This window comes from Arvicola amphibius, chromosome 4 (assembly GCF_903992535.2).
Source record: "Arvicola amphibius chromosome 4, mArvAmp1.2, whole genome shotgun sequence".
Taxonomy (NCBI): Eukaryota; Metazoa; Chordata; class Mammalia; order Rodentia; family Cricetidae; genus Arvicola; species Arvicola amphibius.
Genome location: NC_052050.1, coordinates 52,266,271 through 52,291,035, shown reverse-complemented (window position 1 = coordinate 52,291,035; position 24,765 = coordinate 52,266,271). Strand labels below are relative to the sequence as shown.

The window sequence follows — 24,765 nt, the reverse complement described above, 5'->3', positions numbered from 1 at the left end:
CCCATTCCCCCTTTGTACTTAAGAGAGAAACCGGGGGTGAAAATTAATTCAAGGTCAGAGACAGTGGAACAGATGAGTCTGGGTGGAAGAGAGTTCATTGTTGCTGTTGGAGGGATGAGTGTCCATCATGGTAGGCACTATTGTGGGTGAGTGTCCGTCATGGTAGGCACTATTGTGGGTGAGTGTCCGTCATGGTAGGCACTATTGTGGGTGAGTGTCTGTCATGATAGGCACTATTGTGGGGGGGTTCAGTTCTAGACAATGGTAGGGTTGTGTGTACATCTGGGGGATAGCTTTTGCAAATACACTAGGAAGCTATTTAATTTGGTTACTTTTTTGTGTGCATTTTGGTGGGGTTTTTTTAATTCCTTATACCCTTCTCTTCTTTTTTGTACTGATTGTTGAATTCTTGAGTTTAGGGCTCTCAAGCATGCTAGACAAACACAGTTCCACTGAGCTACACCCCTTACCCGGTGTTTTAGTTTCTTTAATGTGGGGGAGAAAATACCTATTCTCAAGAAAAACTTTTTAAAACTTGGTATCATGGTGTTATGTAGAAATTGCTCAGACCAGGAGACTTCAAGGGTTCTGAAGGTTCATACATTGAGTGAGCCTAGCCTGTTGATGCACACCTTTAATCCTAGCAGGAAAGCAGAAGCAGGCAGATCTCTGTGAGTTTGAGGCTACCTTGATCTACATAGAGCGTTCCAGGACAGCCAAGGCAATGTAGAGAGACACTGTCTCAAAAACAAAACAAAACAGCAGATTAGCAGGCTTGTTTGTCTTACAGGTCATCTTTAATTCCTTTGTCATAGACTTCCTCATGTTTTCCATGACCCCGTCTTCCTTCTTCTAGACTTTTAAAACATTAGAGATCTAAGTAGAAAGGAAACACTCAGAAAAGCATGACTTTATAGGCGAAGAGACAGCAAGGAGCAGTGGTCACCAAACAGGTGGTACAAGCTAGGCCTAGAACAAAGATTGGAGGTCTACCATCTCTCCAGCACCAGCATGGTGCACAACACTAGATTTCTTCTAGTGTTTTTTTTTTTTTTTTTTTTTTTTATTAAAAGCCCAATGGCCTGTCAAAGCTGGTAATGCCCAGAATGAGAGCCGCACGTCTTAGATCTCAAGCAGTGGTTTCTAGTGGGGAGCCAATGGCAGTACTATGTATCTGGTCCAGTCTATGCCTCTAGGAAGGGAGTAGTGAGGAACCCGAGGAAGGGTGTTGAAAAGGTTTCCTATAGGGGATAGAAATGCATTGAATAAGCAGAGCTTCACAGAGAAATGCCTGCGTCATTGTGGATCTAAGGAGAACACATGGAAGGAGAGTCCACATGGGAACAGACACTGAATATCTACTGTGAATGTTGTGTGTAGCAGCCAGGGTGAAGGCTAACATTGCCGTTAGATAATAGTAAGAATTAATTTATTGGGCCAGGCATGATGGTTCACACACATGTAGTTCTGGTACCCAAGAGGTGACTACAAGAGAATCACAAGTTCAGGGCCAGCTTAGTAACTGCCTCTACAGTTAGCACACAAGCAACAAACACAAAGTAATGGGAGTGAGGTATAGAGAATTATGGGAATGTAGGATAGAAGAAATCATTTTTAAAGTTCTCTAGTGCACTAGGGTGACCATGATTGACTATTAATGGTAGATTATAGAATAGCTAATAGACAAGATTTTGAATGTTTCCAATATAAAGCAATGGTAGCTGTCTGAGTTGATGGATATACCAGTCACCCCAATCATATGTTACATACATACATTGAACTGTCACATTGTATTTCATATATATGTACAATTTTTGTGTATATATATAAAACCTATTTTAAAAAATAGTCCTGAGCCAAGCGGGTGAATGGCACACACCTTTAATCCCAGAACCTGGGAGACAGAGGCAGGTAGATCTCTGTCAATTCAAGGCCAGCCTGGTTGACATAGAGAATTTCGAGAACTAAAACTACTTCAAAAGGCTCTGTCTTGGGGGAAAGAAAAAGACTTGAGGGGGGTCAGGACAGTAACATATTCTTTCTGTAACTTAGTTAAAATATAGAATATATGGACAGATTTGTTTTGTGTATTGGGTACCTGGTGACATCTATCAGGAACAGTGAGCAATGAAGTAGCTTCCTATCGTAGGACCTGTGGCCCACAGTGCCCCTAAAGCAGTGCGAGTTGTTCAGCTCGACACAATAGCTGGATGCAGTTCAGTTGTTGAGTGCTTGTCTGAATGCTTAAATCATTAAATCACTTTGAAATATTAAAACTGGATAATCGTTAAACCATACTAGTTCACATTCTCTGGGGTGACAAGGACTCAGACAGGAAAACACCTCTTTCTGGGTGATGTCATGATAGGATTAGGATGTTGTTGTGTGTTCCTTTGTTATATTTGGGATCTGTTAGCCAGCCTCTCTTCACCATTATCAGTACCCAAGAAAAATGGTGTAAAGAAGAAATGATTTATTTTAGCTCACATTTCAGTGGCCTCTGTCTGTGACTGGCCGATTCTGGTGTTGTAGGCCAGAGGTGAAGCCACATCATGGCAGGGAGCATGGGGGCAAAGCAGAGAGAGAAGCAGCTAGAGACCAGGCGTTTCTCTCCAGGGAGCACATCCAGGCACACACTTTTCCCAACTAGGCCCTACTTCCCAATAATGCTGTCATATTATGAGTCTATCAAAGGATTAATCCATTGACAAGATTAGAACCCAGAGGACCTAGTCACTTCCCCAAGGCCAATCAGGTGGCAATGAAACCCAACACATGAGCCTTCAGGGACCTTCCCAGATTCAGGCTGTAACAGGTACAGTTGTATATGATGGTACATGCTTATAATCCCAGCACTTAGAAGGTCAGAAGTCTAGGGGTATCCTCCATTACATAGCAAGTTCACATAACAAGTTCAAGGCCAGCCAGGGTTATATGAGACCATGTCTCAGAACAACAAAAACCAGGTATAATTTGACTTGAGACTATGGTTAAAGCCTCATATAAACTGTTCTCACTAGCAGTGGGTATTCTTGACACCCAGAAAGGTGTTTTCCTGTCTGAGTCCTTGTTACTCCAGAGAATGTGACCACAGTGGGAGATGGGTTAACTTAAATAGGCTTAGGACTATGTGTGATGAGGCTGTGGCAGTGGCTTTTACTTGAGAGGACAATTACTAGTATTTTATAATCTATTATTGAAACTTTATTATAGGAAACATTATAAAATCAGGCAAATGGTCACTGTTTGTTTGTTTTCTTCTGTTTTATAGATCGTGAGGACCAGTCAATTCTTTGCACGTAAGTAAATGTTGAATATTCAGAATTGATTCTGATTCTTTTTTTAAGTTGAGAATTGCCTTTTTGTTTTGGGGGAGGGAGATGAGCAAGGGTGTGATTTAAAGGTTGCAGTTCTTCTCAGGCTAAGAGTATGCAGGCTACTCACCTCTGCTGTTACTGCTTGGCTGCCAGACAAGACTTCTCGCATTCCATAAGTTAAATCTGTGCAATTTACCTCTTTAGTTTGTATGTCTAAGTATAGGCTTTCTGGAGAGTTCAGCAGGATGTTCTTTTTCCTCACTAAGTATTTGTTAATCATCTTGTGCTTCTGGATAGAACAGTATTCAGGGCAGGTGATGATTCACTGTGTACACTGGAAAGATGGTTCTGGCTGTAGTGTGGACCTTGGGCTGGAGGAAGTCAGTGGGGCATCTGTGGTAACACAGGCAAGGAGATGTCCATTAACTACAGAGAAGCAGGTAAGTTCAAGTGCTGTGCAGTTTAGGATCCAGGTTTACTGGGACTTGGTTTATGTGCTCAAGAAAATAAGTAGATTTGTTGACAGAATTAGGCTGTCTTCCTCCATGAGACTGGGAAGGGAGCACACTCGAGTGGGAGACACCAAGCTTGGTTTAGGCCACATTGCTGGCGGGTGTCTATGCTCATCCATTAGTGTGGGAGTGCACTCGGGAGAGAGACCTGTGCTGAAAAGACAGAACTGGGAGACTGCAGCAAGGATGGCGGAAGCTGCGTGCTGTATATGGATGCTTCAGGACAGCCAGCGCTCAGGAGATAAACCAGAGGAAGAAGAGCTGCTAAGTCCAGAATGACCCAAGGGATGGTGGCAGTGCCAAGGGACAGGGGCCTTTCCAGAAAGGGGATGTGCTTAGCGCTCTGCTGCTCTCTGAGCCTGAGGGAGCTGACCAGAAAACCATGGAAGATGGAGGATTTAAAGTGGCCTGAGTGATGGGGAGGGAAGGGCCTGGAAGTCAGACTGGAGCTGAGAGAAAAAGAAACAAGCAGAAAGCCAAGATGCACTGTTTCTCAGATCAAAAATGTGAACGGAACAATAGCTAATAGTGAGAGATCAGCAGAGGGTTTTTATCTCATTTGTGCTTCTAATGTGGCCAAGATGAGATGCAGTTGAAGGAGAGTTTTATCAAGAGTAGCAGAAGGAAGGAGACGTTGGTAGGACCAGAAGTCACAGCTCTCCTATGGCAGTGTCCACAGTCCCAATGAAGGCCCATGGGGAGGGAACTGGGAATTAAGAACACTATCCTATGTTGCTCTCCCTGCCTCCTTTTTTGTTTTTGTTTTTTGAGACAGCCCCGGCTGCCTTTGTAGACCAGGCTGGCCTCAACTCAGAGATCTGCCTGCCTCTGCCTTTTTAGGGGGTGGTGGGATGGGGAGGAAGGAATAGAAAGTTTGATATTTAGTATGTGGTGAAGAGAAAGCTGTGTGAGAAGGAAAGAGAGAGTCTGCTTTGTACAAATTCTCTTCTAGCATCATTTAGCCTCAAGGAGTTTCATAAAGAACTCTCCCTTGAAGCCTCGTGACTCAGCAGCATGGTCAGTCCTGTGAGATGATTGGCAGTTGCTTGCCCCCTCATAGTGCAAACCTGACCACCTGAGTTTGATTCCTGGAACTCACATAAAGGTAGAAAGATGGAGGAAGAGAACCAACGACATGAACTGTCCTTGTCCTCCACACATGCCCCTTGGCACACACACCCATACAGTTAACCCACACAAATCATAAATAATAATAATAATAATAATAATAATAATAATAATGATAATAATAATAGTAACAGCTCAGTGCTGTTTCATGGTCCTGCAGGCTCCCCAGCAACTGTTGGAGGTCTCACTCGGGGTTCACTCCTGCCTCCGTAGCCAGCTGTGGGTAGCTGGCCAACTGCTGGACCGGGTGCCATGGCTTCTCTCTAGTGTCCTCTCATGTTGGCTTTAATGGGACAGCTGTATTCCAAAAGCAGCCAGAGGTACATGCTCAGATTTCTGCTGTGTCTCTCCCAAGCCAAACACAACCATGGCCTGAGTCCACCTGGGAACCACTACAGAGTGAAGTCTGAAGCAACGAACCATCGCTGTGGTCCACACTTCTAGGGTGCTGGCGTAAAAACATCTAGCCAAGAAGAGGTGGCAAACTCGGTTTCCTCTTACATTGAATTATTTGGAATTCAGATGACTTACTTTCTTTCCTGTTACTGAGAGTTGAACCAAAGGGCCTTGTCATGATGGGCACTCTACCTCTGAGATATAACCCAGCTCTCTTTTTATTTTGAGACAAGTTCTCACTAAGTTTCCCAGGCTGGCCTTGAAGCTGCAGTCCTCCTGCCTCAGCCTCCCAAGAAGTTGAGATTATAGGCTGTGCCACTAGGCTCAACTCTATGACCTTTTTGATGAAAATCTTTGAAAGTATCTGAGAACAACAGACCTCTTAGGAGGGAATGGCTGCTGTCAGCCGAATGAAGGCTGGTGGCCTCTGATCTTTGCTTGCCTAAATGGCCATCACAGCTATTAGCACTTGTAATTAGATGGCGGCATTATTTAGAGTGGGCTTATCATCAATCAGAGACTTTTGCTCATAACCTAGTCTCCTGGCAGCTGAGTTGTCTCTGCTTGGCTCAGGTAGCAGCCATTAAGAACAATGTTTGCTTTCTTTCTCATTCCTTTTTCATTTTAAAGTTCATTAAAAATTCATTATAAAGAACTTTAAAAAAAATTCACACAGTAAAATTAACCAAACCCAAAGTCTGTCCATCTCCTCAGTGAACTTCTGTACAGTTAGAACAGCTGTTCTGATCAGCCCGTCTCAGTGAGCTTCTGCAGTTAGAACAGCCGCTCTGAAGCTGTGGAGGGTCACACTGCATTTCACAGTTTCTCTATTAAATATATTTGTATGCACTTACCCAAAAATGAAAAATCTGGGACAGGGTTAAAACTAGAGAAACAACTAACTTTATATTCTCTTTCATGATTCAGGTGGTAAGAGCAGAACCCATTCTATTTCAAATTGTTATTTTCTCGCAATGTTTTAGCACTAACATTCTCAGACCCAGAGCAAAGTTGAAAGAACTATAGTGAACCCCCACATACACTCCACCCAGACGCTACCATCTATTTTACTATAGTTGGTTTATCATATTTGTCTGTTTGTTCTTCCCTCTATATACCATCAATCCATCTTTATGTTGGAAGGAGAGTGGTCTGAGGCTTGCATATTTACTGAAAGGGTCAGATAAATAGAAAAAAAAAAGAGAAACCTTGTTTACATATAAAATAATGGTCAGTGATGATAAATTATTTTTTGTCAGTTTGACACCTAGACATATCTTGGAAGAGAGCCTAGCCTGTCTTTTTATCACTATCGTTTATTTGTTTCCTTATTTGGGGGGTGTGTTTAGTGTGTACGTGCAGTAGACTATGTGTGGCGAGCAGAGGACGACTGGAGGGAACTGTTCTGTCTACCTGTGGGTCCAGGCACTGAAACTCTGGTCCTCAGCCTTGGCATCTAGTGCCAGTTGAGCCGTCTCTGCAGCCCAGGAAGAGGGAGTCTTAACTGAGAAAATGCCAGTAGGCAAGTCTGTGGTGGGTTTGTATTAATTAGTGATTGATATGGGAGGGGCCAGCTCACTGTGGGTGGTGTCTCCTGGGCTAAATGAAAACACAGGCTGAGCGAGCCCTGAGGAGTAAGTGAGTAAGCACTGTTCCTTTGTGCACCCTGCTTCAGCTTCTGCCTTCAGGTCCCAAGTTTATGCCCAGACGTCCCTCTGTGATGGAGTGTTACTTAAGAGTGTAACATGCAATAAGCCCTCTTCTCCCCAAGTTGAATTTGGTCAGTGTTTTAGCACAGCAATAGAAAACCTGCAGGAGCTGTCTGAAAGAGCATAGCCTTTAAAAAAAACAACTTGTTTTATATATACACACATATATGCATTGGTATCTTGGTATCGTGCTGGCATGTATATCTCTTTGAGGGTGTTGGATCTCCTGGAGACAGCTGTGAGCTGCCATGTGGGTGCAGGAAATTGAACTCAGGTTCTCTGGAAAAGCAACCAGTGCTCTGAACCACTGAGTCATCTCTGCAGCCCCCTGAAAGATCATATTCTAACCTTAACTGTAAGCGTGTGGAGGAGGTCAGGGTTCCAGTTGGAAGCCTGAGGATTACTGCAGCTCAAGGGCAACTGACAGAGGCCCTCCCTGCCGAAGGCAGCGTTTATTTTGATGGCTGCCGGTTGTTTAACTATATAGTTTAAAGTAGTTTTCTCTTATTTAGTAAGCTGTCTTTCCCTTCATGTAGTGATTATTTCTCCCTGTTTTGGTACATAGATAGTATTATTTAAGGTCCAATGTTTTCATTCTTTCTTTTGAAGCAAAGTCCATGTAATGGGGTCCGCACATCCTAAGTATAGTTTTTGCTGAGTCATTCAGTGCGCCTATCAGGACAAGGACACAGAAGACAGTGCTGTCTCCCCAGAAAGGTCCTTCCCCATCTTAGTATATGTTTACCACGGCCTTTTGTTTGTTTTTAGACACCACAATTGTGATATATAATAGCTTTCATATTTATATTATAAATAACGTTGTGAACCAAAAAACAGGTTTAATAGTCTGTTTTCTTGGTGCTTTTGAAAATTCAAGTAAAGAAAAAACTAAAAAAAAAAAGAAAGAAAATCCAAGTAAAGTATTCCAAAAGTGTGTTCACATCTTCCTTACATTGGTTCATAGCCAAGCTAAAGTTTTCTATATGCAAATAACTAGTCAATTTTATGAGAATGTTATTTTTGTTCATTATTTAGTAATTATTTTATACTAAGTACCTGTTTGCATAGTATCACAAATCGAAAATAGGAGCAATATAGGTTTTGTTTCTGTAAATAATAGCTTACATAGGGCTCTAGAGATAGCTCAGCATTAAGAACTCTGGCCCCTCTTCTAGAGACTTGGGTTGGCTTCCCAGCATTCACATGGCTGTTTTGCAGCCCTCTTCTGCGTTCCCGGACAAGCATGCATGTGGTACACAGGTGGTACACAGGCATGCATGCAGGCAAAACACCCATACATATGTAATGAAAGCAAATACATAGAAAAAGTATGTACATAGTTTGATAGTTTATCTTTAGTCGTTACTTTTGCAGTCATTTAGTTTCTAATTTGCATTTCCTACAGAGGCTGAACTTCCCAGCATATACCCTGAGCCTCTTCCGCCCACATTCCCCGGGGGAGCTCTGAAGACTGACCTGGTAGTGTGAGCCTGCAGACCCACTGCTGGTCATTGTGAGGACACACCAGGCACATCTTTGATTTTCAGATTCCACCGCTGAACTGAAAGGGAAAGTGTAGCCCTCCTGTTGACTCTCCGTGGTGTTAGTATTAAGACTGATAAAGCAGTTACTCCTGGTCCTGTCTTTAGAGAACACTGACCTTTATGACTCTGATTTTAGATAAGCTGATTGCCCCAAATTTCTTTTCCTTGCAAATATATTTTAGTATAGTGTAATGATTGGCTCCAGTCAAGATGTGACATTTATGGTTTGGGTTGGTTTTTGTAAAGCAGTTATCTACCTTATACAAATAGCCAGAGTTGAGTGCTATATTGAGTGCAGTTGGTTGTTGTTAAGAGTGGCATGCCTTAAAGTTTCGAGATAAACAAATGGATAGAATTAAGCATGAGCTGAGGATGTAGCTCACTTGGTAGAGTGCTTACCCAGAATGCACAGTGCTCTGGTTTGGATACTCAGCACCACATAAACCAGGTGTGGCACACCTGTAATCTGAGTAGTGTAGAGGTAGGTTCAAAAAAGTTCCCAGTAGCTTTAAGTTTTAATTTTCTTTTTTTTAAATGTGTATGGGTATGCGTGTATTTGTGCCCACGCAGCACTTGTGTGCCTAGTGCCCATGGAGATCTGAAGATGGTACCAGATACCCTGGAACTGGAGTTTTAGACAGTTGTGAGCCACCATGTAGGTGCTGGGAATTGAACCCCTGTCCTGGAAGAGCAGCCAATGGTCTTTCCCAGGAGTCATCTCTCTAGCCCTCCTTTGAAGCATGATTAATAACAACTCAGAGAGAGAAATTTGGGTTCAGCCTGAAGATCCAAAAAGCAAAGCAGCCATCCACTGGCTCTTACCTCAACTTCAGTCCAAAATAGCGATCCTGCCTCCAGGAATCCCAGAATGAGACTGTGTCTGAGAGCTGTCTCCTCCCATTTTATAATCCTCCCTTGTTCTGGGATTAAAGGAGTTCACCACTACCGACTCGTTTCTGTGGCAAGCTAGTGTGGCTACTGGGATTAAAGGTGTGTATTATTGCTACCTAGCCTATGAGGCTGGCCAGTGTAGCTGTTTTACTTTTCTGGTCCTCAGGCCAGTTTTATTTATTAAAATACAAGTGAAATGCCGCTACCTTCCTTCTACTTTGAATTGGGATGTTTTCTTTCTTCAGCTTCTGCCTTTTCCCATTGTGTTTCATTTTTTGTTTTTCCCAAAATTGTGTTCTTTAATCTCATGGTAACATAAATCATTTGTTGTTGCTTCCTGTTGATATCTTCATTGTCATCACAATTAATCATCATCACTGTTCACAGCACCGCCGGGCACAGTTCTAAATGCTTCCATGTTATTTCAGTTGCATGAAATAACATTTTCTCAGTTTAACTCTACACTAAGTCTCAGAGGAGCAAGTATCTTATCCAGCGCACAGGAGGTAGGAATAGATCTAAGATTTACGATCAGAGATAAATCCATCTATACAGGGGAAAGGTTTATCTGGGCGCATGGTTTCAGCCCTACTTGGTTGGCTCTATTGCCTGGAGGCCTGTTGGCAGTGCAGAGCGTTACGAAAGGGAGCATGCGCTGCACCAGGGCTGTGCACCAGACACTCGGGTGCTGGCTCCCAACGTCCCTTTCAATGATGTGACCTCAGTGACTTAGTTTCCTTTCACCGAGTCTCATCCCGAATGGCCAGTAGTGCCATGATCGGAAATAAAGCCTTCAGCACGTGGGTCTTCAAGGGACACTCGGTACCAGACTCTAGTGGTGAAGGGAGGACTGAGATCTAGGCAGGTCATATTCCATAGTTCACAGTCTTTTTTTTTTTTTTTTGGTTTTTTCGAGACAGGGTTTCTCTGTAGCTTTGGAGCCTGTCCTGGAATTAGCTCTTGTAGACCAGGCTGGTCTCGAACTCACAGAGATCCGCCTGCCTCTGCCTCCCGAGTGCTGGGATTAAAGGCGTGCGCCACCGCCGCCCGGCCCATAGTTCACAGTCTTAACTGCTTCATCAATACTTTACATGTGAGCTGTTGTTCCCATATAATGACGGAGAATTGAAGAGGCATAATCTCTACCCCTAGGAACTCACCAGAGAGGTTTGGGGTACCTCTATCTTTGAAGCACTGTTTTCTTTTTCTTTGCTTTTTGCTCTGTGTGCGTGTGTGTGTGTGTGTGTGTGTGTGTGTGTGTGTGTGTGTACTCGCACATGCACATATGTGTGGAGTTCACAGGACAATCTCAGGTGTCAGTCCCAGACTCTTTGCTTATGTTTCTATGCGTGCACTAGATTAACTGGCCCGACAACTGAAGTTTTCCTGTCTTCACCTCCCATCTGACTACAGGGGTGTTGGGATTATAGACATAGGTCCTGAGGTTTCAAGTTCAGGTCCTTACACTTGCATGACAAAGCTTTTTACCCACTGAGCCATGTTTTCGGCCCAAGAGGCAGCATTTCCTATAGCAGAGCTCCTTTAGATCTGATAATATGTGAGTTTTCACAGAATTCATAAGCCGTTGTTGAAATGCAACTGCATAGCTGTGACAGGGAACAAAAGCTTCGGGGACACAGTAAGCAGAGAGGGCTGGGCAACTACGAAGCTGAACAGTAACAATCATAATTTCAAGACAAGTCATCATCAGGCTAAATGAGAAGCTTTTTTCTTGAGCATAACATACTATTACCTGCTTGCAACCAAGAGCCAATCAATATAAAGATTAGCATTGAAACACTATTTTTGAATAAAGTTAACAACAAAAAGAGCAAATCATTTTATGGCTACTAAGCAATTATACTTCAGGGTGGGGAGATAGCTCTTCTAGAGCAGTGGTTCTCAACCCTCCTAACGCTGAGACCCTTCAACACGGTGCCTCATGCTGTGCTGACCCCAACCATAACATTATTTCCACTGCTACTGCGTCACTGTAATTCTGCTACTGTTAGGAATCACAATGCAGGATGTCTGATGTGCGGCCCTGAGAAAGGGCCTCTCAGTCCTCCCAAGGAGTCATGCCCCACAAGTTGAGAACCACTTTTCTAGAGAACCTGGGTTCGATTCTTAGCACTCACATGGTGGCTAGCCGCCATCTGTAACTCCAGTTCCAGGGGATCCAGCACCCTTTTCTGGCCTTGTAGGCACTGAATTCACATGATATACAGATAGATATACGTGCAAGCAAAATTTAGACGTAAAGTAAAAGTAATCTTTAAAAGAAAGAAGAAATTGTACTTGAGTATAATCCAAATAATTTACCATGAACTCCCAGAGTTCCTGGCATTTCCTGAGTCTACTTGATCAGCACAGGCTGCCCTTTTCTGCCTTCATCTTTAGCTAGCAGGTCCCAGAACACACCAAGTTCTTCTCTGCTGGCCGTCTTTGCACGTGTCTGTCCATCTGTCTGAATGCTTTCCTGTCTTGGAGAATGGCGTCTGGAGAAGGCTGACCCTTCTCCTCAGACTTCTCCTTTCAGCATCTGTCTTCTTTCCTTCAGAAAATCCAGCATGGTTTGTAGTGATTCCTTTCCTAGTGTGTTCCCGCCCCTGAACTGGAGCTCCACAGGGACACGACCTCGATCACTGCCGTCATCTCTAGCACTGGGAAGAATGACTGGCCCTCAGAAGTTGATTCATAAGTTTTGTGAATGGCTAAATAAAAGTATAAAAAGTCGTTATAGACCAGTAGTAGCCAGATGGTTAATGTGGTGGTTGAAGGATATCAATGACGGGAACACTGGAACAAAACGAGCAGGCCTTCCTTCACTCGTTTACTGCACGGCATCCTGAGGCTGGATCTGCGGCTAGGTGCTGGGCTGCGGAAGGCAAATAAACCTCCTCTTTGCTGGTTTTGAATGAAAGAGTTACCTGAGAGATAAAAATGACTATTTTGCTTAAAAGTCATGTTATGCTGATGCTATTTCTCTCAGAAGTCTGGCTGCTTTGGGTGGGGTGGGCAGCTGGGTTTCGGGAAGGTGCAGCAAGTATAGCGAAACAGAATTATTTGAAGTGTATCTGTGAAATGAACTTCAGAGAATATTTTTCTTTTATCTTTTTGTTTTTCCAAAGAATGGTACTAACAGTTGCCAGTTGTATTTCAGAAATCTCTGCTTTGTGGTGTGGGCCACGAATAGACAATATATATGAGAAACAAGTAGGCGGGGGAAGATTACATCTCAGTTCGCTGGAGACTCCAGATACAGGGATGTGAGCCAAGTCATCTGTGAGGGGGGATTATATTATCTCAAACTATATTTTTTTTAGGTTGAACAAAGATTCAGCTATAAAATCTGAAACTTTCTAAAGGCTGAAGGAAAATATAGATAGATTTAATAATACAAATTACATAAAATGAGAATTTAAAGGATGTAATATTCTCTATAGTGGGCAGAAACCTTATTGAAAGTCTGGTAGTTTGAGTACCTAAGACTCAGAACCTCATAAGAGAAGACATAGAGGTGGTCATTGTATTAGTTAGGATTCTCTCTCTCTCTCTCTCTCTCTCTCTCTCTCTCTCTCTCTCTCTCTCTCTCTCTCTCTCTCTCTCTCTCTCTCTCTCTCTCTGTGTGTGTGTGTGTGTGTGTGTGTGTGTGTGTGTGTGTGTGTGTGTAGGATTTATTAGAATGGCTTACAGGCTGTGGTCTGGCCAGTCCAACAATGACTGTCTTCCAATGGAAAGGCCAAGGATCCAGTAGTTGTTCACTTCAGCAGACTGGATGTCTCAGCGGGTCTTCCGTGTGTGCTGTTGACCTGAAGAAGTAGGTTCTAACACCAGTGAAGGGAGGCTTCAGCAGCAGGGCGGATGAACTTGCCGGCGAGAGTGAGGGCAGGGGGACAAAATACAAAAGTTTTCTTTCCATGTCCTTTTTGTGGGCTGCCATTAGAATGTGTAGCCAGACTTTGGGTGTGTCCGCTTACTGCAGATGATCCAGATTTAGGGTTGGTCTCCCACTTCAAATGATACGATCGAGAAAATCCCCCACAAGTGTGCTCAAGCTGCTTGGATTTTAGTTGATTCCAGATGCATGGAGTCAAGTTGACAACCGAGATCAGCATCACAGGCAGCAAGTACGTAGTGTGACTGTAAGTCAGAAAGTGGTTTGTTTCTGGAACTAGGAGGGAGCAGATCCATTGCCTCCGTTTTTCAGAGTTAGAATATGGAAGCTCAGTGATTTTTTTTTCCCGCTCCTGTCCTACAGCTGGCCAATAAGATCCCTTTGCTCAGCCCTCCTGGGCTTGAGGCTGAGGTTAACCAGCTGCAGAGAGCTGGAGAGACAGTGCAGCTGGTAAGCCTGCTGGAAACTTGAGGCGTGGGCTGTTCCAATAATGTAGTTCAAATACAGGTTCCAAGCAGAGGAGTCAGGACTTGCTGGGAGAGTTGGTGGCAGGGTAAAGCACTTAGAGACTATACTTGAGTGCAGGCGAACTGAGTTTAAAATTTTAGTTAGAGATTAAATGTCTTGTTATAATTCAAATAAGTTATATATATATATAACCTTGTATATATAATATATAAAGGTATATTTCATATAGTGCTTTTATATAATATTACACACATATATAATATTATATATATAATTATGTATATATAATTGCTCAATTTTCTGGAGACCTGAGCTATTCTGAGCAGCAGGTGAGAACTGGGTGTTCCTAAGCACCCCAGAGGGCTGTCTATACTTCAAGCTCAGTCCAGAATACGCAGTGTTCTGTGTGAGGTTGTGTGGGTTCAGACACAAACCAGCTCATGAGATCATGCAGTCAGGAGCCCTGTGTGTGCAGCCATTACCCTTGGGAAGGCTTTCTCAAGGTGTGTGCAGGTGCAGCATTGGTTCTGACATGGGAGACTCTCAGTGCTTTGGGGTTGAGCACCAGAGACAAGCAAGCATCCCAGAGCCTCTAGTTCCTTCAGGTTGCTCTCTGCGAAGGCGTATTTGGTGGTTTCTCTGTCAGTGCTAGGGGATGTTTCTAATGCAGTGGCTTTTGCTTTGTTTTTTTGTCTTCCACAATCATGATCATTCTAATAAATTTCTCTTTGCTTATGGAAGCTCTTACCCCCAGGAGCAGGAAAAATGTGTTTTGGAATTTTCCTTTGTTTTCTCATGAGCACGCCCAGTGAATATTTATTTGGGTTAATTTAAAACCTTGTTTTGCTTTTTGAGACAGGGATTCTCTGTGTAGTCCTGGCTGTCCTGGAACTCACTTTGTAAACTGGACTGGCCTCAAACTCAGAGACCCACCTGCCTCTGCCTTCCTAGTATTGGAATTGATTAATGGCATAATACCCTTTTATTAATGGCTTAATACCCTTTCTAGAAAAATAATAATCATCATTTTTAAAAGTTTTAGTCAGGCTTGGTGATTAATCTTTTAATCCCACCACTTGGGAGGCTGAGGCAGAAGGATCACTGTAATTTCAAAAGAGTAGTTTACATTGCATGTTCCAGGCCAGCTAGACTTGGCTGCAGTAGGAGACTCTGTTCCAAAAACCACGAAAGCAAACACACGCAAAAACAGGTTTTGTGTGTGCCTATTGAAATAGTAGGAAAGATGAAAGATAGGTGCAAAAGTAAATATTTTTTGCGACATAGAGCTCATTGTCCAGTATTTATTTTACAAGAAAGATTACAATTTTTCAAGATGGTTCAGTGATGGTGGTGTTGACAGTGACGTTAGCTCTAAGAATAAGGAGTTGATCATTTGAAAACACAGAAATACAGTAGTAATGCTTTCTTTTCTATTATTGCTGTTGCCTGTGAGTTTTCTCCTGCTTTCTCTCACTCTTTTTTTTCTTTCCCTAATTCTCATTCTGTTCCGTTTCATTTTATCTATTGTAATTTTGGAACACATGTGCTTAGCTCTCTTTTTAAAGTAGCTGATGTTGATATTTCTTTTAGGGGTGAATCGGGTGCCGGGAAGACAGAGAATACAAAGAAAGTCATTCAGTACCTTGCCCATGTTGCTTCTTCACACAAAGGAAGAAAGGACCATAATATTCCTGTAAGTCTTTGCTCTGTTGCTTTTTGTCTGCATTCTGCTCTTTTATAATATCAGATGCAAACCAGGAAAGCGCAGCTGCTGCATCCACTGCTCTGGCTAGCAGCCTCCTGGCCACACACCCAGCAGCCTTGCTTCTCCTTCCAGTCGGGAGGAGCTAGGCACAGTACAAGGAAATTAACTAGGCTTTCTCACAAGGGAATTATGGCTGTGGCTTGAGGCCCAATTTCTGGCAGAGATTGGTATGAATGGTTATAAATTAATGAGCAGTGCCTATGAAGATTTCTTATTTCCACCAAGTGAGTGTCTGTAAATGATTTTAGTGGTTCTTTCCGGACTACAGAATAACAGCCTGTGGCTGGTGCCTATAGCAGCTCTAGGGGTTGGGGGATCTGTGGGAAGAAACCATGGGTGGTAAAAGGTAAAAACACAGACTGTGGGTGCCAGTGAGCTCTGATGTTTTGAGCCACTGTGGTAGTTGGTAAGCTTTTGTGTCCCAGCCAAACCAGCTCCCTCTGCACGCTGGCTTGGTGCTTTGTGCTAACGTCTGCCTATCTGTTTGTAATGAGCAGCAGGACTCGCCTAAGCCAGTGAAACCCCAGGCAAGTGATTTTCCTTCTGCTTCTCAGTCTTGAGTGCCTGCCCTGACTGCTGTCTTTAGAGCGAGCCTCTCCTAGAAACATGTAGCACTCTTGGTTCTAAGTGGAATCTTCTAAATCACGATTTAATGCCGAAAATGTGTTGCTAGAGTCTTACTCTTTCACACGAAGCAGCATGCATTTGTGCTTTTTAGATTTGTGTTCTAACCTGAATATTTTCCCTTTATCATGACATTGAAATGCATGTTTATGAAGTATTTAAAATTAAAATGTTTCATCAGTCATATTAGGTGGAACTGTCTTACTATTAGCAAGCACATGAAAGCTTTGTTTTATGCTATACATTACATTTTAAATTGGGGGCACCTTGAAAGTTGTTCCTTTGTGACAACTAAATTTCTAATAGGTTTGTATGGCATTTTATAATTTATGCCTATGTGTGTTTTAGCCCAAAAGCTTGCCTTGTCGTATTTAATATCCTCAATAAATGAGAATTTTCTTTGTGCTGGGCAAGTAGTGGAGCAGTTATCAGCTGCCTGCCTTTTAGCCCCAGCATGCCCAACATTGGACAAACCACAGACGAGAGCCAGACTTCCTGCTTCCCAGCAGAGGGAGGATAGAACTGAGCCGGAGTCCTTGAAGAGCAGGACGTGGCTCTGGACCGGATTCTCACCCTGGCACAGGAACAGTTAGGTTTATGTCTTCCACAGGCAAGAGGCAGTGATGTTGAGGCATATAATTGCTCTATACATATACATATATACATATAGAAATGATCGTACATACCTCCATACCCAGAGAAACTGTCGCAGATGCTGAGACTCTCGGGTACCTTTCTTAACATATAGGGTGAGAAATTGTCCGTCACTGGCACTCTGTTTATCTATGAAGGCCTGTGGTGGACGTTCGTGACTTGCTGCAGCCCAGATTAGCAGTGTAGCTGGGAAGGGATAACGCAGGAGTTATCATGAGACAGCACGAACAAGAAACCTGTGCATTCAGAGTGCACGCTCTAGGGCCTTTAAGTCTGCACCGAGAGCACTAATGAGAGTGGTAACTATAGATTTTCCAGGTTCTCGGAAGCATGGGCACCATTGCCGTTTAGACTGTTTCGATGTCATTGTAAACTGTAGTGCATCCCAGGTATATGTAAGTAGCATGCCATACTTGGATGCCTCAGGGGTTCCAGTCCACCCTGGAAGCAAATTCTCCTCAAGGAGGAGGCTGCTGCTTTGGGCTGCGCTGTCCCTGCTGAGTTGCATGTCTCTGCATGTTGGCTGTGTGCACAAGCCGCAGGGCTGCCTTTCTACATTCATTGCTGCCTTTCGAGTCTGCAGTAACTATGTGATGTTTAGAGACATGTGAGTGTTGCTTCTCAGTTGTTCTGCAACCCCCGGAAAACATGAGCTTATGCTCTGTACCTGAGCGGGATTGGCTCCAGGCCCCGCTCTCTACCCTCCTCCTATGCCAACATTCTTACGTGCTCAGGTAGCATGTATAAAGTCCAGCCTGCGCAGTCCTTTGTGTAACTTAAGGCACACTAGAGTACTTAAAATCCCAGTTAGAATATACATACTACATAAGCAGCTGTTGTGGAGATGCGGGGGGGGGGGGGCTGTATGTTCTGTACAGGTGCTACCCCCAACTCTGAATATTTTAGTTGCATTTTTGGTTAGATTTGTGGGGGCAGAACCTGCAGAGGGCTGACTTTACCTTGCAAAGTTGCTTTCTGTTTTAGCTTCATTTTCTTCTCCAGTCTCCTCCTTTACTCCACTGGTTTCTGAGTTTATGTGGAACTTTATTGGCCAAATATTGCAATACAGTTCATTCTGTCCAGTTTGCCCACTTGCATGCACAGCTCTGTGCTTTTGTATATTCACAGTTACACAGTATAGCGTCCTCACCAGTGTGTAGGACATTTTCATTTTGTCTCCCCACAAGAAACCCGGCTGTCTACTTGTCCACTAGCAGTAGTTACCCCCCTTTTCCTCCAGTGCTGGCAACCATCAGTCGACTCTCTGTTTCCTATGCATGTGCCTATTCTGGACATTGCACATGAATGGGAATTGTTTTCTGACTTCTTTCACTTGGGATAATGTTTTCAAGGTTTAACCTACACTGGATCATTAGAAGCAGAGCATCCTTTTCTATGGCCTGATAACGTTCTTTTGTATTAAATATGCCCCATCTTCCTTGTCCACTGAGCAGTTGGCAGATGTTTGGGTTGCTTCGTTTGGGCCATTTTGAACCCTTGGGTACCAGGTTCGTAGGAACCAAGTTTCGTTGCTCTCGAGCAGTCACCTGGAGTGGCATTGCTGGGTCATGTGGAACCAGGAGAGCAAACACGAGTATCCTCGTCCACACTTGGCAAAGCGACGTCTGCCCTCTAGTATAACCACCAGGTGGTACGGCTTGTCGCTTATGTTCTCCTTGAAAATACGAGTAAATATAAGAAACACTGGTTTTCAAAATTCAAGTTACAAAAGTAAACTTCAGGCAAAGATTTATCTGTGAACTTTCAGATATGTTTTATAACGTAATTGAAAGTTATATTTGGCTTTCCGCCCTCAGTGCCACCCACCAGGCAGCTGCAAGCACAGTACCACTGCGGTTTTTCTCCTCCTGGCAGGTCGCTCGGAGGCTTTCTGTGTCCATTACCACTCCAAGACTCAGGATGGCACATTTCAGAGTAGACCTGGGAAGTTTTAAAACTTTACCATTCACTAAGAATGATTTCTTCAAGCCCATGCACCTGCCTCTCGGCATCTCAGATGACTGTCCTTCCTCGGGGACCTAAACTGCCTTGAAGCAAGACTAAGGCGACACAACAGAGAGGGAAGCCAGAGCGTGCTGTCGGGCAGCGTTGCATTGGAATCTGGTTTTCCACTGTGGCTGAGACCTCCTGCCCTCGCCCTCCTGGTGGTCTGGAGCGCTTGTGCTTGGCCCTGCAGAGTGCAAATGTCCTTGCCCCATGGCAGCTGCTGGCTGACCTGGAGTTCCAAAGAATATATTTAAGCATTTCAAACTCATCTTTACCAAGAGGATGTTATATATGATAGAATAAACACAAGGATATAGTTTTCATCATGATTGATAAACTTCAAACAATATATAACTAAATACTTAGAATTTTGTAAATGACTTAAATAATGTTTTCCCCTACATTCGTAGGAATGTTTCTTGATATCATATAGAATAGAAGCAAAGGTGAGTGCTTGCCTAGTTCTAGTGGGAATATAAATAGTCTTATTCCCTGTAGTTTTTAGAAATAGGAGTACCATTTAACCTAATTAATTTCATAACTATAAGACTGTGGTAGTAGTTTTATATTAGCTTCATGTAAGATCTTTACTTGATCTCGCCGATGTCTCAGATATGTTAGGAGAAAACAACCCCCTGCATGGCACCATTAGGAAAGCCAGCAGAAGTGACACAGAATTCTTCTGGTCTGCATGCTGACTTTGGGGCCCTCAGCTCAGATCATAGGGTTGTCTTTGGCTCGCTCACTACCCCTTCCCAGGTACTACTAGACTACTTTAGGGCTTATCTATGTCCACTCAAACATTTGCTGATACTGACATAAGGGAAAGGCATTGGTGAGAGAAATGTGACTCCAAGAACCCCTGTTGCCAGGCATAGGGAACCAGGAATGCTGTACTTGATTCTCTTCCAAGTTGGTATGGCATCATAAGATAGATTATCGGTGTTTTAGCTATGACTTGGCAGGAAGGCGCATGACTTTAAAGGATCTGTATTTCAGATCTCCAGCTCACAGTAGGTGCTTTACTCACCGGAGCATCTGTTTCCCTGACAATTCTGCTTTCTAATCCCGCAAATTGAACGGGATAGCAAGCAGTCTCCCTCTGAGCTGCATCCCCAGCCCATACCAGACATTAGTACTAATAGCTCTCGGTAATCAAAATTTGTTTAGGATTCCAGCCATCTTTAAGAAAATTTAGTGACTGGGAGTGGTAGCACATCCTAGCAATCAGGAGGCTGAGGCAGGTGGCCCCTGTGAGTTGGAGGCCAGCCTGTTCTGCATAGTAAGTCAAGGACAGCCAGGACTACATAATGAGACCTCAAAAGAAGAGAGAGAGAGAGAGAGAGAGAGAGAGAGAGAGAGAGAGAGAGAGAGAGAGAGATTGTTAACATATAATACACAGAGATTTACATAAAACAGTCTAAGTATTTATAATCCAATAAACTGTAAGATTCACTGCACAGAGGTTGGTTACCTAATGCCCGGAGAGTGAGAAGTTACTAGGCAATGGATAAACGGTAGGACTAGTTCTTAACTACATTCAGCTGGACACAGTGGTAGACTGCGGTTGCGGCATCATCAGGAGCATGTTCGAATGTTTGTGGGTGCCTTGGGAACACTGTTCTGCCCTTCAAACTGCATCACGTCACAGAGTCCGCACCAGGGGATGCGGAAACCGTGAGTCTTCGGGTGGCCTTGCTGCTGCCCCAGCTCCATGAGTAGCGCGTGACACCGCAGCATGCATTGGTTCCTGTTTTGAGATTGGATAGTGGCACACATCCTGCATCGCTTGATGACCACTAACTTCAAATCCTACTTGAGGTTCTTTATATTTCACCATTTTTGCTTAGAGAATCACATTTTCTCGGAGCTTCTATTTATTTATTTTCTTTAGGTCTAGAATATTGTGGGCAATTTAAAGTACAGGGCTAAGATTTGTGTTTGCGGGGAAAACCAGATTTATTTAGATCATAAAAGATAATTCCATAATTACATTCCAGAAACATAACATCACTTTAGTGTTTTTCTTGGCCGGGCCTGACATCATGCGCTTTCTCCTGCAACTTTCTTTTGGGTTTCATAAACTTACACCTCTCATTTGAGAAATCTGTTTTGTAGCCTAGTTTGCATATAAAGATTGAAGTGTGGTCTACATATTAGTGAGGTGAGTGCCTTGCCATCTTAGCCAGCGTCTGACGTAGAGGTGGACTGTTGTCCTATCTGCACTGTGGCAGTGGATGGAAATGCCCACCAATACGGCGGAGAGTATTCAGTCAGCCCCTCAAGGCCTTCACACCGAGCAGGATAAAAATCCACAGCAGTGGTAATGTGTTCTTAAACAGGCTGTTCCACTCCGTTTCATTTCATAGAAACCAATTGCTAAGTTTTATTTTCTGCCTAGTTTAAACTGTTATCGGTCCAACATGACATTTTCTTCTCCGGTGACCCTCTTCTAGGTGCTGGGTTTTTTTTTTTTTTTCTTTCAGCAGAACCCATTATCATCAGATCCAGGAGCAAGGAGCCAGCAGAGCCCCTGATGACAGCAGGAGAGGGACAGGAGGAGGGTGGTTTTGTAATGGGTTTTTTCTCCCCAAGGACTGAAGTAAAGACACAAGATTAACATACATCTGTTTTTATTTATGTGTGTGTGTGTGTGTGTGTGTCTATGTGTATGTGTGATGTCTTTTAGGGGGAACTTGAACGGCAGCTTTTACAAGCAAATCCAATTCTGGAGTCATTTGGAAATGCGAAGACTGTGAAAAATGATAACTCATCTCGCTTTGTAAGTTGAAGAGCCCCCAAAAACTTGGACTTCCTCGGGTTTCTTGTGAAATGTCTACTATGATTTGAGCAAATGAATTGATTTTTCTTTTTAGATTTCAAGAAAGGCTAAATTGATAAATGTTGAATTACTTATAGTAGCCACATATGAAAGTATGTAGGCAAGCCTGTAGGGTATTTTCTTAATTAGTGATTGATTGGGGGGGTGTGGAACCAGCCCATTGTGGGTATTGCCATTCCTAGGGTGGTGGATCTGGGTTCTATAAGAAAGGTTGAGCAAGCCGTGAGGAAGGAGCAAGCCAGAGCTCTTAACCGCTGGGCCATCTCCAGCCATTGGAGAGGGTGTGGGTGTGCTGTTGGTATCTGTTGGGTAGAGGTCAGAGATGTTGATAAGCATCCCATAATACATAGCACAGTTCCTACAACAAAACTACCTGGCCCCAAATGTCAATTATGCCAAAGTTGAAATTTTCTACTCTTGAATGTACGTGCAGATTATAGGTCAAACCAAACTAACACTCATGGAATTTATTTGTAAAGCATACATGGTTTGTTTTGTCAATTTGACACAAGCTAGTGTCACCTGAGTAGAGGGAAGAGGAATTGCTCTTCTTAGATTGGTCTGTGGGTGTGTCTACAGGCATTTCCTTGATTAGTGATGGGTTGATGTGGGAGGGCCCAGCCCACTTGGAGTGGTAGGCTTAAGAAAGCAAGCTGACTAAGCCAATAAACAACAGCCTTCCATGGTCTGCTTCAGTTCCCGCCTGCAGGTTTCTGCCTGAGTGATTAAGGCAGTATTCAGCCAAAAGGCAAAGGTATTTCCGAGTTGTCCAAGTTTTTTGTACAGTTTTGGGGATTTCCTTTTTCATTTGTTTTCAGTTTCTTAGGCATGGTTTAGTATTTTCTGCTAGTATCATAAGGTGTTAGCTACACAGCACTAAAACAGGTATCTGATTTTAGTCATTTCAAAAAATTATTATGTAATTAATTTCACTGATTGAGTACATTTCAGTTAAGATACCCTTTCCATATTCCTCTGTGGGTGTTTTCTTTGGTTCGTGGAGGACTTGAAAGTAACTAGTGATCATGACTTAGTTTTAAATTTGAGTATTGGTTTATTGTAAAGTTCAATTAAATATTAAGCATCTATTCTTTGCCAAGCAATTCTGCTGTTGAATTGGTATCTCTGTGAACGTCTTCCAGAGCTCTAAAGCTTAGCAGAGCTCTAAATGAAATTTTATCTTCTTTCAGAATTTGTTCCATTGTGTCTTACGTTGAATCAAACAGTTGCTTAAGCTTAAAGCAAAATGAAAACAGCAAAAACCTGGGAAGTTTAAATACCTAGGAATTCAGATCTTTTTGTTTGGCCCATATCCCGGCTAATAAATCCAGTTGATTAAACCTCCAGAATGTGTTTGAGATCTGCCCACGTTGCTCCCAACTCCCCGGCTGTCTGAATGCCATCTGAGAAGTTCTCTGTCATTCCTGCTTGCAACCTGAATATTTCCCTCCCAGCTCACTGCAGCCAGTAATTACACGCCTTCTTCTCACCACAGTCAGTAGCCAATTACTTTGATTGCCATCCCTCCCGTGAGAATGCGAGAGCTCAGCCTGGAGGAACCTTGTCTGTCTTGTTCCCCACTGTGCCCTTGGTTCCAGCACTGTACCTCACAATATAAGCAGATATATTATAGGATCCATTTAATCAAAATGCCACTAAATGCCAGTGACATTCTAGGCCTGGGGAATGTCTCATTGGGCAAACCAGAGTCCTGCCCCGTAGGACTTACCTTCATTTTCCTTTAAACATTAGTATTCTTGGTGATATGCCATATCATGTAGTGTTTACTCTGTGTTATAACCTAACAATGTGTATGTTTCTGTTTTTGGACTGGGTTGCATTTGTCCCCATGGACAGGCCAAGTCTTGGGTTAGGACTGGGGTCATCCTGAATATGATTTAATGTTAAAAGATGAGCTGTGTGCACAGTGAGATTTCACGCAGATGAGCTGTTGTGCACAGTGAGATCTCACACAGATGAGCTGTGTGCACAGTGAGATCTCACGCAGATGAGCTGTGTGCACAGTGAGATCTCACGTAGATGAGCTGTGTGTGCACAGTGAGATCTCACGCAGATGAGCTGTGTGCACAGTGAGGTCTCACGCAGATGAGCTGTGTGCACAGTGAGGTCTCACGCAGATGAGCTGTGTGCACAGTGAGGTCTCACGCAGATGAGCTGTGTGCACAGTGAGGTCTCACGCAGATGAGCTGTGTGCACAGTGAGGTCTCACGCAGATGAGCTGTGTGCGCACAGTGAGATCTCACGCAGATGAGCTGTGTGCGCACAGTGAGATCTCACGCAGATGAGCTGTGTGCACAGTGAGATCTCATGCGCTCACTGTTGATGAGCCATGTGCTTGCAGTGAGAATATTTGACTGTAAACTCCCTGAGCTTTAGGGGCCATTTGGTTCCATTTCTTTGATCTGATATAGCCGGCTAATTTCCTGAAGACTATCTTTTCTTCTAAAGATGCTAGCATGTGGTTTGCGTTAAGGGATTCTTCAGGAGAGCATTACCCATATGAAAATAATCATCCACAGTTAGGCCAGTCCTGTTTATGAGAAGTGAGATGCATTCCAGATGGGGGCAATTTATAGACAACGGCTTTCTCATAATGAAACTTTGAAACAGGACTTTGGCTTGACATGGCTGTTTGAAGCCGCAGACAGATCTCTCAGAAAGCTATTATTTCTTTATTAATTGTGTTCTGCTGCTAAATCAACCTGAGCCAGTTTGACAGTTCATAGCTCTGCTGTCCCCTCTGGTAGATAATTAGCCTCCAGTAGTCAGAGCAGGGTAAGGGCATGGGAGTCTCTCCCTGATTTGATTCTTGGATTGCAGTGAAATGAAGTCGCAGGTTTACACCCTCGCATGCAATACAAACATTAAAAAGCCCCTAATGGTCTGACCAAAGCTGTCCCTGGAAGGTCACTGTAGCTCATGGGACAGTATCAGAGATGAAGTACAGGCTGTGCCCGAGGCGTCCCAGATCAGCCGCTGCGTGCACTCT

General features: G+C 43.5%; 1 protein-coding gene across 1 annotated transcript in view; it reads left to right on the top strand.

Moving 5' to 3' along the window:
- Myh10 (myosin heavy chain 10) overlaps positions 1-24,765 on the top strand; it is a 124,569-nt gene that overhangs the window by 33,341 nt on the left and 66,463 nt on the right. The window contains exons 4-6 of the mRNA XM_038325626.2: positions 3,272-3,299; positions 15,454-15,556; positions 21,603-21,695. Of these exons, the coding sequence (XP_038181554.1) occupies positions 3,272-3,299; positions 15,454-15,556; positions 21,603-21,695 (224 nt within the window). The remainder of the gene's footprint in view (positions 1-3,271; positions 3,300-15,453; positions 15,557-21,602; positions 21,696-24,765) is intronic.